This window comes from Scyliorhinus torazame, chromosome 1, assembly GCF_047496885.1.
Source record: "Scyliorhinus torazame isolate Kashiwa2021f chromosome 1, sScyTor2.1, whole genome shotgun sequence".
Classification (NCBI taxonomy): domain Eukaryota; kingdom Metazoa; phylum Chordata; class Chondrichthyes; order Carcharhiniformes; family Scyliorhinidae; genus Scyliorhinus; species Scyliorhinus torazame.
The window spans coordinates 40775734-40790913 of NC_092707.1; the positions used below are offsets into that span (position 1 = coordinate 40775734).

The 15180-nt window shown below is 42.9% G+C and overlaps 1 protein-coding gene across 1 annotated transcript in view; it reads left to right on the forward strand.

Annotated features, from left to right (window-relative positions):
* The first annotated feature begins 1219 nt into the window (after positions 1–1219).
* grk3 (G protein-coupled receptor kinase 3) overlaps positions 1220–15180 on the forward strand; it is a 416009-nt gene continuing 402048 nt past the window's right edge. Inside the window, exons 1-2 of the mRNA XM_072488700.1 lie at positions 1220–1693; positions 14225–14301. Coding sequence (XP_072344801.1) covers positions 1581–1693; positions 14225–14301 — 190 coding nt within the window. The 5' untranslated portion in view covers positions 1220–1580. The remainder of the gene's footprint in view (positions 1694–14224; positions 14302–15180) is intronic.

The following is a 15180-nucleotide window of genomic DNA, read 5'->3' on the forward strand; positions in this document are numbered from 1 at the left end:
TGGCAGCAGCTTCAGTTGCTGTGGATTGGGACCCCAGCAAAAAATAAATAAGCTCCTCGGTGAAAAGAGGAAAGGAAACCCGAGCGAGAAAAGGAGAATAAACTCTTAACCCCCCCACCCACCAAATCAAGATTTCACATCTCTCCTGACCGTGTTGATTTTGCTGTGGTGCAGGTCACCCACATTGAACTGAGGATCATCAAAACGATCCATCCGTGTGTGTGAGCAATGCAAGGCTGTGCAAAGCTGGTGGCGAGTAACATCCGCTAGTTTGTGTCCTGAAAATTAATCACCAATATAATCTACCCCGCGACTGACTGCTTCGTTTTTAAAAAAAAACGTTTTCACTTTCTAATCGAAATTAGATTTTTCCAATGAAAATGCTCACCGTAAACCAGGAGACAATATTAAGCGGAGTTGGGTTGGGGTGGGGGGGGTCGAAATTCACCGAGAAAAAGCGCAAAATGGGTGGTTTCGAATCAGCCTCGCCGCAGGCTCTGACATATCCGATCCATATAGGTGTTAAATACCGAATATCAGACTCTGCCGGTAACGGGCGGCCGATCCGATAGCGCCAATTTTTGGCCAAACCCCGAGATGAGTTTCCGAAGCCTCCCCTCCGGGGAGATGACCTTGTGTGTGTGTGTGAATTGCAGGTTGGGCGGAGTAAGATGAATATACTCCGTTCTGACTCGCGGTGCGGATCTCTCCCCCGGCGGGGGGTGCATGGATTGTAATTGAAGCTAACGAAACCTTGCTCACATTGCTCTTTCCGATAACAACCCCCATGTGCCGTTTCAAGTGCGAAGCGAGCGAGCTCCAAGTCTGAATTCGCGCGCGAATGGAGCCCAAGATAGCGAAGTTTGTTTTCTCTTTTCCGACGGACACTTTTTAAAAAAAATAATAATAATTTTTGCGCGTCCTCTTAAAAATGTTAAAATTCCTCCGGTGTTTACTCAAGAGGTGAAGGCTCGGCCAGCCAGTTGACCCTGATCCGGCGAGCCTCTGGTTTAGAAAAATAAAGAGGCGGCTCCGGTTCCAGGTTTTCGGAGAGATCCTCCTTTTGACACCAGGAGGAAGTGGAAGGCTTCAGTCTCTGCTCATGGCCACTGCACAACAGAAAGCATCAGGCTGCACCAAAAAGAGAGGGGCAAAATAACAGCAGTTGGGAAGCAGTGGTGGAAGAGGAGGCGGTGGTGGTTGGGGAGGGGGTGGGGGGGGGGGGGGGGAGAGAAAAGGACCTTCTCTCAAGAGCCATCCTGGAGGTTTCTGACACCAGGAATGAAGACTGAAGCCTGGCTGGTTCCCAGATGATACAGTTGGACAGAGTTTGACTGTTGGCTCCTTGAATAAGCTCTTGGTTCTCTCTCTCTCTCTACCCCCGCCCCCCCTTTTTGTTTTTGGAAACGGGGCTCCTTGTTTTGGCCCCCGGGGAGGTTGAAGTCTTCTCTCCCCTGCCTGGTGCCTGTCTCTTGGCTGTTTGTGGGTGACCGTGTCCCTCTGCCTTTTGCTCTTTCTCTGAGCTGAGCTGAGAGTCTCCCTTGCCGTCTGTCTGTGTCGCTCTCTCTCTCTCCACCAAGATGGCGGACTTGGAGGCTGTGCTGGCTGATGTGAGCTATTTAATGGCGATGGAGAAAAGCAAATCGACTCCAGCCGCCAGAGCTAGCAAGAAAATTGTACTTCCAGAACCCAGGTAAGAAATCAAAGAAAAAAAGAACGAATCCTGAGGTAAAAATGCCTCCAAATCCGAATTTAAAAGCTGCAGCCCGTTTGTCATATCAAGCGGACGTAGCACCTCTGAATCACCATCAAAACATAACAGCAGCAGCTGTCATTTATTGCACAAATTCTTAATATCATCAATGCGTTAAAAGATAAAGTGCGTTATAAACCGAAGCGAAAGAAATCAAACGCGCCCAACCTGGGTGCAAATGCAAGAGCACTTAGTCGACAGTTAAATACGAGATATTCTCTGCATCCCCACCGTTAATATCCCAAATTGAGTGAAACACAAATTAGCTTTTTGGGGGAAAATTTTAACACCTAATCAAAATCAATTTAAAGAAAAAAAATGTGTGAAGTGCATCTATTTGTCCAAAACACCCTGACAACAGGGTCATACATAAAAAAATATACATTACCAATGCACAATAAATTGTGTAAACCCAAAATAATATAGATTAAAATGATTTATTTTGTTTTTGTCTGGCTATCACGTGAGCTTTCTGCATTAACACATCCTCAGTTGGAATTATATTTGAGAATTTGTTTCATTTGATCAAAAATTCATAAGGAAATTCAATTGGAGCACATGTTTTTGAAATAAAAAATAGTACTGATCAAAATTCCGAATTGGGACTGCCTGCAATGTGTCTGAATGATATAATTTATTTTCAGAAAAGCTTATGTGATGCGTGATTAAATGTGAATGCAATATTTAAAATTGAATACAAAATTTAGTATTTGGTATATATTCAACAAAATCCATTTTTGGAGGGAAAGGTGCAATATGATTTTTTGTTTTTTTTGTAAATAGGCCACCACCGCGCTAGGAGTAATGAGACTGTAAGTTTTATGGTTCCTTCCTGTCTGATTTGAACAAACATAAGCACAGCAGTGCAATGTGTGTTGTGGAAAAGAGTTTGTCGATAATGTTGCTTCCACAATAATATGTTAAAAATTCAGAATCAAACAGGAGCATAGGGAAATTAGATAAATTTACATGCAAATATTGTGCCTGTTTGTCACATTGAGAAGGTTAATAGAACATACAGTGCAGAAGGAGGCCATTCAACCCATCGAGTCTGCACCGACCCATTTAAGCCCTCACTTCCACCCTATCCCCGTAACCCAATAACCCCACCTAACATTTTTTGGTCACTAAGGGCAATTTATCATGGCCAATCCACCTAACCTGCACGTCTTTGGACTGTGGGAGGAAACTGAGCACCCGTAGGAAACCCACGCAGACACGGGGAGAATGTGCAAACTCCGCACAGACAGTGACCCAGTGGGGAATCGAACCTGGGACCCTGGCGCTGTGAAGCCACAGTGCTATCCACTTGTGCTGCCCTGAGTTAGACCTTAAGAGTTGACCTTTATTGAGATATTCAAAATTATGAGCAATTTTGACAGGATAAAGAAGGATATTTGGAAAGCGCTGTCTGGTGGTGGAGGCGGATTCCACAGTAGGTTTCAAAAGAGAATTGGATATATATTTGAAAGTGATGGATTTAGAGGGCTATGGAAATAGGGCTGGCTAATGGGACTGGCTAGGTAGCACTTTCGGGAGCTGATGCAGACACGATGGGCCAAATGGACTCCTGTGCTGTAAAATTCTATGATTCCATGTGGATGTGTGTTGTGTTTGCTGAATGTTTGCAGTGTTTTGATTGTTACATATTGTACGCATTCAAGGGCTGTAACTCAATCTATCCTGAAGGACTACATTTTGAGAAAGAGGAAGTAAACTGATATCAAATTTGCCTAAATTGCTGACGATTGTTCCCTACTGCCTTTAAAGAACAAAGCTACTTTGTTTTCAATATAGTGTACTGTAGATGATCTTTTGTGTTCATATAAAATCTATACTTACAAAACTATACATGTAACTATATCTATTACATGTGGTGTCTGATGTGGTGCCTGATGTAGGACTTAATAAAAATTAAAGTTGTCATTTTCTTTTCCCAAAGAGACCAACTTGCCATCTTGGATCAGATTTTCAATTCAGTTGACCAGCCTTGCAGTTTTTGTTGTGGTTCTAATGCACTCATAGAAACAAAATAAGTTAGCTGATTCCTAGAGGGGGGATCTAGTTCATCGAATCATAGAATTTACAGTGCAGAAGGAGGCCATTCAGCCCATCGAAAGAGCACCCTTCCTAAGCCCATACCTCCATCCTATCCCCGTAACCCAGCAACCTCACCTAACTTTTGGACACTACGGGGCAATTTAGCATGACCAATCCACCTGACCCGCACATCTTTGGACTGTGGGAGCAAACCGGTGCACCCGGAAGAAACCCACGCAGACACTGGGAGAATGTGCAGACTCCGCACAGACATTAACCCAAGCCGAAAATTGAACCCGGGTCCCTGGCACTATGAGGCAACAGTGCCAACCACTGTGATACCGAATGGCCTGGACAAGGGGTGTTGGAAATAATTTTTTTAAAATAAAGTTTTACAGCTTTTTAAAAAAGGCTTTAAATAAAATATCAGTGTAATTATGCTGTTATCTGATGACAATCTATTATGCATCATTGATGATGGTCATAAAGTGTTAAATCTCATCCAAATTTTGAGCCAGTGTCTGAAAGGCATTTCAGATTTTTGGCAAACCTATTTCGATTTTCCCCATAAATTGATAAACTTGGGGGGGGGGGGGGGAATCCCAAAATGAAGAATGTTATGAAACTAAGAATTAAGCAAATGTAGATTCCAGGAATGAACCCCTGCTTATAATATCTTTTGAATGAATGTAAATCACCATTATGTTTTCACAAGCATGAAAGGCTCTTAACTCACTCCTGCAGCGTTTGTGTATTACGAAGAGCTCTCCTACTAATGAAAGAGGAGCCTGAATGCATCATACTCCTCTTGCTGTGGTAGTTTGTAATAATTGTTCTGTGGAAGCTTGGAAGTTTCCCTATTTGAATGAGAAAGTAAACAACCAGTTGCAGTGGCAAAATATATAATATCTTGGGTTCAGTACTGGGTCTTTTTGGAGTTAGCTGTCATGTCCTGGTGTGTTCAAATTGAAATTAGAGCTCTGAGACTAGGAATGAGAAAATCAGCGAAGGTTCTAATTTCCTACAACCCAGTTGTATCTGCTAGAAAGTGGTGGGTGATGGTCAGTATTGCCTCCCATGACTGACGCACCCCAGACTCTCAAATGAAGAATAATTGCTCCCTGGTGGATTCTCCATGATAATGCCTCACCCAGTCAGAGCTGACAGCACCCTTTTCCCATGCAGTATAAATTGTTGCTTTCTTTTGAAACCAATATTCTTGCACCTGTTTGACGAGTGCAAGACAAAAAGCTTTGACAGCATGTCCAATACTCAACCTCTGTACTACAAAACAACTAGAAGAATTATCATTTGGGTGAGGAAGTGGCTGGCTGCTGGTACACATGGAACTGTACCCCAATACAGGTTAATGCAGTCAGTTTTTCAAGGGTGTATGATTCTGCCACTGGATTTAAGAGACAGGTTTGGTATAAACAGCTGGTCCCTGAACTAGAACACTGCCAGGCTTCAGAACGATCACGAAAATGGTTGTTGTGTGGAATTTCAAGGGTTTATGGTGTAGTTGGAACTGGGAATATTGATGAGATGGGAGTCACCACTCTGCATCTAATTTTTGCTCTCCTGATCTCATTGAAGGAGGCAGTTTAGATTCTGCATTTGGCTGGGTTGTTTTTGAACTCAAAGTGCTTGACAGAGAATTGCTAGAAGCACTTTGATTTTGGTTCTACCTCAGGTGAGAGGCAGCTTTATTTTTGATTCCGATATCCGGTACTGGCCTGGAAGTGGTTGATGTTAAAACTGAGTTCACGGTGAAAATTTTTTAATTACCAAGCATGATTAACCCTGACATGGATGAGCACAAAATCCACACAAAAATAGCATTAATGTATGCAAAAATATATATTGTCTATTATGTACCTTGTGTTGCCCTATTATGTATTTTCTTTTTATTTTCTTTTATTTTCATGTACTAAACGATCTGTTTGAGCTGCTCGCAGAAAAATACTTTTCACTGTACCTCGGTACACGTGACAATAAACAAATCCAATCCAATACATTGTTGAAAATTGCCCAGTTCTGTGTTTAGCCATGATTTATTGTTCACCAGGAAGCTTAATGCAGAAACTGTTGAAATACACCATGTCTGCAAGTACATCACACGAAGATCTTGAGTTTCTGGAACATTAATATCATTATTTGCCCCTTTTAATTAATTTGCTGCTTCCGCCAGCTTTCCGAATGCCATGGCTCATTCCCAAGATGTTGGGCAGTTGGCTTAAGGCACTCGCATGGAATTTATTTTAATTTAAGTAGTTATTGAGCTCCCTAATGGCTCAATGTTTTTAAGCAACCGCTGTTACAAACCCAAGAAGGTTCCAATTTCATTGCTGGTATACGCCGAGTTGTCTGGACAATGTAAAGTATGCCAAAGTAGCATCAGTGCCCCTGAATAAGTGTGGGGGGGGGGTTCATGTGCCATGTGATGGATCTAAGCTTGGGCATGGCGGAGATGACTCCCACCCTGCTTTTATAGCCAAGCAGTCACTATTGACGTTTAAATATTAATAACATGGGAGGACAACCAGTAATGTGGAAAGGGAGAGGTGAGAAAATTGAATTTATTTTAAAGAAGACAACAAAAAATTGTTAAATATGTTAGGTTGTCATCTTCACAGTTTAAACAAACAAGAGCAGTTCCACCAAGCTGGTTAATGGTGGAAAGGGTTTGGAGGAGGATGCTGTAGTCAGCCGTGTCAAAGGTTGCAGGTAGCTTGGGAATGATGAAGATGGAGAATTTACCATTGTTATAGTGACATACAACGTCATTTGTGACTTTCGTAAGAGCTGTTTCGTACTGTGACAGGGTTGGTATTTTGATTGGAGGGGTTCAAACATGGGGTCACTACTCTCCTAGATTGCGATTGCACAAAGGCAGGAACCTGCCAGGACGGAAAACCAATACCTTTATAATAAATGTATTGAGAACAAAATTCATTTCCAGGTTTGTGTGCAACTTCTCCCACACACAGACCCACAGAAGCTTCCAAACTGAAGAAAGGTATTTGGCTGAACAGTGTGCAGTTTCCTTGGGATTAGATTTTTGATTGATCGTTCACTATTCTGCCCCTTTCACATAGCCCTCTATTTTCCTCTGCTACAAATATTTGTTAAATATTCGGTAGAATGGGCTCTGCTTCAAGTATTCTGTGTAACAAAACATTGCATACTCATACAAATTTATGTCGGAATTTCTCTAAACCTCTCTCACTCTCTTAAAAACAATTTTAAATTGATAGCATCTTATCACTGGCCCCTGCCCAGTCAGAGGAAATAATTCTTCGCTATTCACTCAAACAAAATCCTTCATCTTCGCTATTAAATCTTATTTTAGTTTATTTGCATCTGTGGAAATAATAACACAGATTTTAAATATTTTTCTAATTATGGATCCTCACCTAATTGAGGTGACTCTGTTGTAGGACCTTAATGGTTTTATTGATTCTTCCAAAATGGGGCCACTAAAACTGCATACATCATTTTAATTGTGACCTGACAAATAAGTTGTACAAATGTATACATTTTTTCACTCTTATGTTGCTATTTACAAGGTCCAAAATACTGTTGGCTTCTTGATGGTTAGATGTTCTTGCACTTGCATGTTCCGAGCTTGAATATTTGCATCTTTGGGGTTCCTTATTGATCTGTGCCGCCAGCATATTTGCATTGAATATGTACTCCCATTAATTGTATTATTTCTTCCAGCTATTACCTCGGATGTATTTGCATGAAATTACATCAGCCTAACCTGTTTGCCTTTCCCTGAAGTCTTTTACAGCTCTTGTTGTTTGTCAAAACTCCTCCTTCTGTTTTTTGAATTAATTTTAAGATTGGATCATTCATGCTCAAGCCAAATCATCTTTGTATACCAATAATAAAAATAGGCTAATTCCATCTCTCCCCTAATTCAAGCAATACTTATTTGCACCAATTTTTAAATTTCTTTTTTGTGGCTACGCTTCTTGCATATGATTGATTTTTGTTAAAACAAATCTCTTGAGACACCGGTACACTGTACATATTATTCATTCACTTTGTATTCAATTAGATACTTTTTCAAAAACTCTCAAATTTTTCAAACATGACTTACTTTTAACAAGTCTGTTGTTGCTGTCCTTGACTAACCCTGGCATTTCTAAATACTTACTAATATTATTTTGAATTATGGCTTCTGAGAGTTTGCTCACAACTGACATTAGACCAACAGATCCATTTTATCCTACCTTCCCTTTTTGAACAAAGGTATGCATTGGCCCCTTTCCAGTTTAGTGGCATAATATACACATTTAAAGAATGAAAAATTGTGGACAAAGTCTCTGTTTTTCAGGTCTCTTCAACATTCTTGGGTGTCATCAGGGCTCAGTGACTTACTCATCTTGGGTTCAACACTGCAATGGTTCCACTAGGATTGGCACCATCAAGCGATCTGTTCACAGGGCTATGTCAATGATGCTGTGTGGAAACATTTTAGGGGGTGGGTTAGATGGGTTAAATGGGGAGATGATTAGGAAATCAGAAGCACAAAGGGACTTGGGAGTTCTCGTTCACGATTCCCTTAAGATTAACGTGCAGGTTCAGTCGGCAGTTAGGAAGGCAAATGCAATGTTAGCATTCATGTCGCGAGGTCGAGAATTCAAGACCAGGGATGTACTTCTGAGGCTGTATAAGGCTCTGGTCAGACCTCATTTGGAGTATTGTGAGCAGTTTTGGACCCCGTATCTAAGGAAGGATGTGCTGTCCTTGTAAAGGGTCCAGAGAAGGTTCACAAGAATGATCCCTGGAATGACCAGCTTGTCGTATGAGGAACGGTTTGGGTCTGTACTCGTTGGGAGTTTAGAAGGTATGGGGGGATCTTATTGAAACTTACAGGATACTGCGAGGCCTGGATAGTGTGGACGTGGAGAGGGTGTTTCCACTTGTAGGAAAAACTAGAAGCGGAGGACACCATCTCAGACTAAAGGGACAATCCTTTAAAACCGAGATGAGTAATTTCTTCAGCCAGAGGGTGGTGAATCTGTGGTACTCTTTATCGCAGAAGGCTGTGGAGGCCAAATCACTGACTGTCTTTAAGACAGAGATAGATAGGTTTACGTTCTTGATTAATAAGGGGATCGGGGTTATGGGGAGAAGGCAGGAGAATGGGGATGAGAAAAATATCAGCCATGATTGAATGGCAGAGCAGACTCAGTGGGCCGAGTGTCCTAATTCTGCTCCTTTGTCTCATGGTCTTGATTCTTGGGGAAAATGGCTTGCTTCCTCTTCTGAGTGTGTTGCGATCAGGAATATAGATGTTGACCGAGCTATCATAGAACAATACAGCGCAGTACAGGCCCTTCGGCCCACGATGTTGCACCGAAACAAAAGCCATCTAACCTACACTATACCATTATCATCCATATGTTTATCCAATAAACTTTTAAATGCCCTCAATGTTGGCGAGTTCACCACTGTAGCAGGTAGGGCATTCCACGGCCTCACTACTCTATCAGTGCATAGTGTTTACACGACAACATACTGGGCTGCTGGGTGGAAAGCGGTGATCTTGAGAAAACCGTGGAACTGATCCCTGCAAACACTGTCAGTTGCAATACAAAGTGAAACTCTTCCTTTTGAAGATTGACTAAAATTCTGACTCACGTAAAACATGCAATAGCTTAACTTGTATTGCTCCATTAATGTAAAAAATGTGCCACGGTGCTTTTACATCAGGAGGCCAAAGACAAAATAGTTAAAAGAAATACAGGAAAATATGGTGAGTCATGGTGCAAGAGTTAGGAGAGATGAAAAGTTTCTTAAAATGACCATTGAAGTTAAGAAGTAGAGGGGTTCAGAAAATAATTTTCAGAGAGTACGACACTGTTGGCTGAAAGATGGCCAAAATGAGGGGCCACTCACAAAAGACAAGAGTTGTCAGAATGGAAATTAAGGGTGAGGAAGTAATATTGAAAGAGGTGCAGAGAAAAGAAATAAGAAAGCCATGAAGAGATCCTACTTTGGCTTTGTTTTTGCTTACATAAGACCCTTGCATTGGTAACCAATGGCAAGCTGAACACTAGAATAAAGTCCCGGTTGTAACGGATCTTTCGCTGTAGGTGGTAGTGGTGGGTTCAATTTGAAAGGATAAATTAATATATTGTACATTGGTGTGAGATTTCCCTTCTAGCTTATTGAAATCAATATAGTAAAAATAACAAGTGGCAACAACCTCCAAGTGTCACCATGCATGTACCTTTTGTTCCTGCAATCAATAAAGAATATAATAAAACTGAAGCACATTAATCCATAGTGGGTTTTATCTCTGTGCCGTTGTCTACTGATGTCTGCTTTTTGGAGAATTTGATTGCAGTTCGTTAAGTCAGATGATCAAATGATATATAATCTGAAAGTAAGTGGTGAAAATAAATTTCATTGTCAGAACTTTGTACAAATAATTGATACACTTGGTTTTCAAGGCCATGCCCTCTAAATATGTTTTTTTATGAAGAATGACAGTATCATAGTAAATGGCTTGACACAATTCCCACCTCTTTAACCTGGGGTTACCCCATCTCTGGATCTGTAAAAATTTAATCACCTTGTATTCCAAGCATTGTCTGGCATCTTTGAATCTGTCTGTATATATGTTTCTGGAACATACCTCTTCATTCACCTGAGGAAGGAGCAGCGCTCCAAAAGCTAGTGACATCAAAACAAACCTGTTGGACTTTAACCTGGTGTTGTAAGACTTCTTACTGTGCTCACACCAGTCCAACATCGGCATCTCCACATCATGGCTACCATCGACACTGCAAACTGCCGGCTCAAAGTGGAGAGGATCTCCAGGAAGATCGCGCATATAGACACTGACATTAAGTTTCTACAAAGATTCAAGAAAGCAGACAAGATCCCGAAAGGGCTACAGATCACAAACCCACTCAGGTCGACCTACAACACAGACTACGCTGAGAGACTCTGCCGTCGCACCTCTCTCACACTCCTCAACCACCTCGTATGCCAGCTCTACAGCAGACGACGCAACCTGGAAACCAAGATAGAGGCCATATTCTCAACTTGCGCTCAGGATGCAGCAGACCAGCTGCGGAACACTGCAAAACAGATGAGATAACAATACTATGCCACCTATATGCACACTAAGAACAGGAAGCTTGAGCAACCAAGCCACCCCTGGGACCACAGTAGAAAACAATACAGGGAAATCTATTGTCAACTTGTCAGACTACACCCTTCAATCAGACGAAATCGAAGTCCTCAGCAGAGGGCTCAATTTCTGCACCACCACAAAAATGGACCCCATCAGTCTCGCGGCAGACACGGAGGAATTCATCAGGCGAATGAGGCTCCGGGAATTCTTCCACAGACCCCAAGAGGCCAACAGCGAACCCAAGCAGACTACCAATGAACCGAAACAGCAGACCGAAAGATCTGCGGTGCGGCAACCGAAGAGGAAAGAGTCGAATTGGACCCCTCCGGAAGACCGCTGCCCTAGACTCGACATGTATGCTCAAGCCGTCAGGAGTCGTGTCAATGCCAGATTCATCAGTCACATTCACAAGACAGCCCCGAACGTCACCCAAGCACAACGCAATGCCATCCGCGCTCTCAAGACCAACTGCAGCATCGTCATCAAACCAGCAGACAAAGGAGGGGCCACTGTCATGCTGAACAGAACGGACTACTGCAAAGACGTATAACGACAACTGAACAACCAAGAACACTAAAGACAGTTATCCGCAGATCCGACCAAGGAACACATCCGCCAACTTAACAGACTGATCAAGAACTTGGATCCAGATCTTCAGAGCACCCTACGTGCTCTCATCCCACGTACTCCCCGCATTGGAGATCTCTACTGCCTTCCGAAAATACATAAGGCCAACACACCAGGCCGTCTTATCGTTTCAGGCAATGGGACCCTGTGTGAGAACCTCTCTTGCTACATCGAGGGCATCTTGAAACCCATCGTACAAGGTACGCCCAGCTTCTGTCGCAACACAACGGACTTCCTGCAGAAACCCAGCACCCATGGACCAGTTGAACCAGGAACATTCCTCGTCACAATGGACGTCTCGGCACTCTACACCAGCATCCCCCATGACGACGCATTGCTGCAACAGCCTCAGTACTCCACACCGACAACTGCCAATCTCCAGACGCAATTCTGCAACTTATCCGCTTCATTCTGGATCACAACGTCTTCACCATCGACAAGAAGTTCATCATCCAGATGCACGGAACAGCCATGGTGACCAAATTCGCACCCCAATACGCCAACATCTTCATGCACAGGTTTGAACAAGACCTACTCACCGCACAGGACCTTCAACTGACGTTATACACCAGATACATCGATGACATTTTTTTCCTTTGGACCCACGGCGAAGAATCACTGAAACGACTACACGATGACATTAATAAGTTCCATCCAACCATCAGACTCACCATGGACTACTCTCCAAAATCAGTTGCATTCTTGGACACACTCGTCTCCATCAAGGACGGTCACCTCAGCACTTCGCTTTACCGCAAACCTACGGATAACCTCATGATGCTCCACTTCTCCAGCTTCCACCCGAAACACATTAAAGAAGCCATCCCCTATGGACAAGCGCTCTGTATACACAGGATCTGCTCAGACGAGGAGGAGCGTAACAGACATCTACAGACGTTGAATGATGCCCTCGTACGAACGGGATATGGCACTCGACTCATCGATCGACAGTTCCAACGCGCCACAGCGAAAAACTGGACCGACCTCCTCAGAAGACAAACATGGGACATAACCGACAGAATACCCTTCGTCGTCCAGTACTTCCCCGGAGCGGAGAAACTACGTCATCTTCTTCACAGCCTTCAACACGTCATTGATGACGATGAACATCTTGCCAAGGTCATCCCCACACCCCCACTACTTGCCTTCAAACAACCGCGCAACCTCAAACGAACCATTGTTTGCAGCAAACTACCCAGTCTTCAGAACAGTGACCACGACACCACACAACCCTGTCATGGCAATCTCTGCAAGACGTGCCAGATCATCGACATGGATACCACTATTACACGTGAGAACACCACCCACCAGGTACGCGGTACATACTCGTGCGACTCGGCCAACGTTGTCTACCTCATACGCTGCAGGAAAGGATGTCCCGAAGCATGGTACATTGGCGAGACCATGCAGACGCTGCGACAACGAATGAACGGACATCGTGCAACAATCACCAGGCAGGAATGTTCCCTTCCAGTCGGGGAACACTTCAGCAGTCAAGGGCATTCAGCCTCTGATCTCCGGGTAAGCGTTCTCCAAGGCGGCCTTCAGGACCCGCGACAACGCAGAATCGCCGAGCAGAAACTTATAGCCAAGTTCCGCACACATGAATGCGGCCTCAACCGGGACCTGGGATTCATGTCGCATTACATTCATCCCCCACCATCTGGCCTGCGAAATCCTACCAACTGCCCTGGCCTGACACAATTCACACCTCTTTAACCTGGGTTTACCCCATCTCTGGATCTGTAAAGATTTAATCACCTGCTAATGCTCGCATTCCAAGCATTGTCTGGCATCTTTGAATCTGTATATATATATGTTTCTGGAACATACCTCTTCATTCACCTGAGGAAGGAGCAGCGCTCCGAAAGCTAATGACATCGAAACAAACGTGTTGGACTTTAACCTGGTGTTGTAAGACTTCTTACTATAGTAAATCATGAGATTGTAGCTGTATGCAGTTGCAACTTCCCATGCCATGACTTCAGCCATACTACTCTGTTGAGTGGAGGGACGAGCTGTTACTTGGAGATAACAAAGGTAAAATCACTTAAAAATGATGGTTAATAAGGGCTCAGTGGTCATTTATGTGCTAAGAGAGCATAACATCAGAGTAAGAGTCATTCTGAGATGGAGGGTGGAAATAAGCGTGGAAATAAGCAATTCCCCAGAGAGAGGAAGAGGAGCTGTTGTACAATTGATTAATTAATAATCGCTTATTTTCACAAGTAGGCTTCAATGAAGTTACTGTGAAAAGCCCCTACAAGTGCCCAAGACAGATATCAGCATTGACAGACTAGGTTTGCTTTTTGCCACTGTGGCTGTGTAGGACTTGAGGTCTGGAAGCAGCAAAGAAAAATAGAAAGATTAAAAAATAAACATTTCCAAACTAAACCTTTTTAAAAGGAGGTGCCATGTTTAGGACAATTTCTGAAGTATTGTAAGGCAAACTGTGTGACATTCTCTCTTCTCACTCGACCATAATTTGTTACTCATTTGATTTTCCGAAACTAATTAAAGGAATCATCTGCGACAGCCAGTAGTGAAACTAATAAGATTTCATGCGGTGTGTTGGGAGTCAACATTTTGCACTTTAATGAAACAACTGGGAGATTTCTACATTTTTACTTTTTCTTAATTTTCAGCATACGCAGTGTTATGCAAAAGTACCTGGAGGAAAGAGATGAACTAACCTTTGAGAAGATCTTCAACCAGAAAATTGGTGAGTGAAAAAAATGCACACGTTTCAGAGGTAATGATTTCCTGCTGCAGGGATTTGATTTTTGAGTTCTGTTTTTAATAGTATCATACATCAGCCGATATGTTATCAAAAGGGGTATGAAATTCAACCAAAGGGGGTGTGAAATTCAACCCTTTGAATGCTGGCTATCCTAGAATTTTACAGATCACACATTTTGTTGATTTGATCATTTTTTTCTTATTTAAAAAAAAAATCTTTTTGTTCATTTCTCTTCTAGTAGCTTGTACTAGGATGTGGCTCTATATGGCCTGTAGCCATCCAGTACATAACCAGGTGCTCAGTCTTCATGCATAATTTAGAATGAAAAAAAATGCAACCACGCAGAGCATTACACCCGAGCCTGACCCACACTTGCATTCTTTCCAGTAGGAGTCATTAGATAATTGACAAGGCGCGGACATCCTTGTTTATTTTCACTCTTACCACTAGCCTGAGAGATGCCAATTGTAGTGTCACCTGACCATATTCAGATAGTTCAGGATAGACCGGGGATTTAACTAGGGATCTTCTTAGCTGTAATGAATTCGGGATTTACCAAGTTTGTTTTAATTAAAAAAATAAATAAATTTAGAGCCCAATTCTTTTTTTTTTCTAATTAAGGGGCAATTTAGCACGGCCAATCCATCTACCATGCACACCATTGGATTGTAGGGGTGAGACCCACGCAGTTACAGGGAGAATGTGAGAACTCCATACGAGCAGTGAACTGGGGCAGGATCGAACCTGGGTCCTCGGCGCCGTGAGGCAGCCGTGCTAACCACTGCGCCACCATGCCGCCTGGGATTTACCAAGTGAACCAGCTAAGCCAACATGTGAGCACATTTCCGCTATATCTCAATA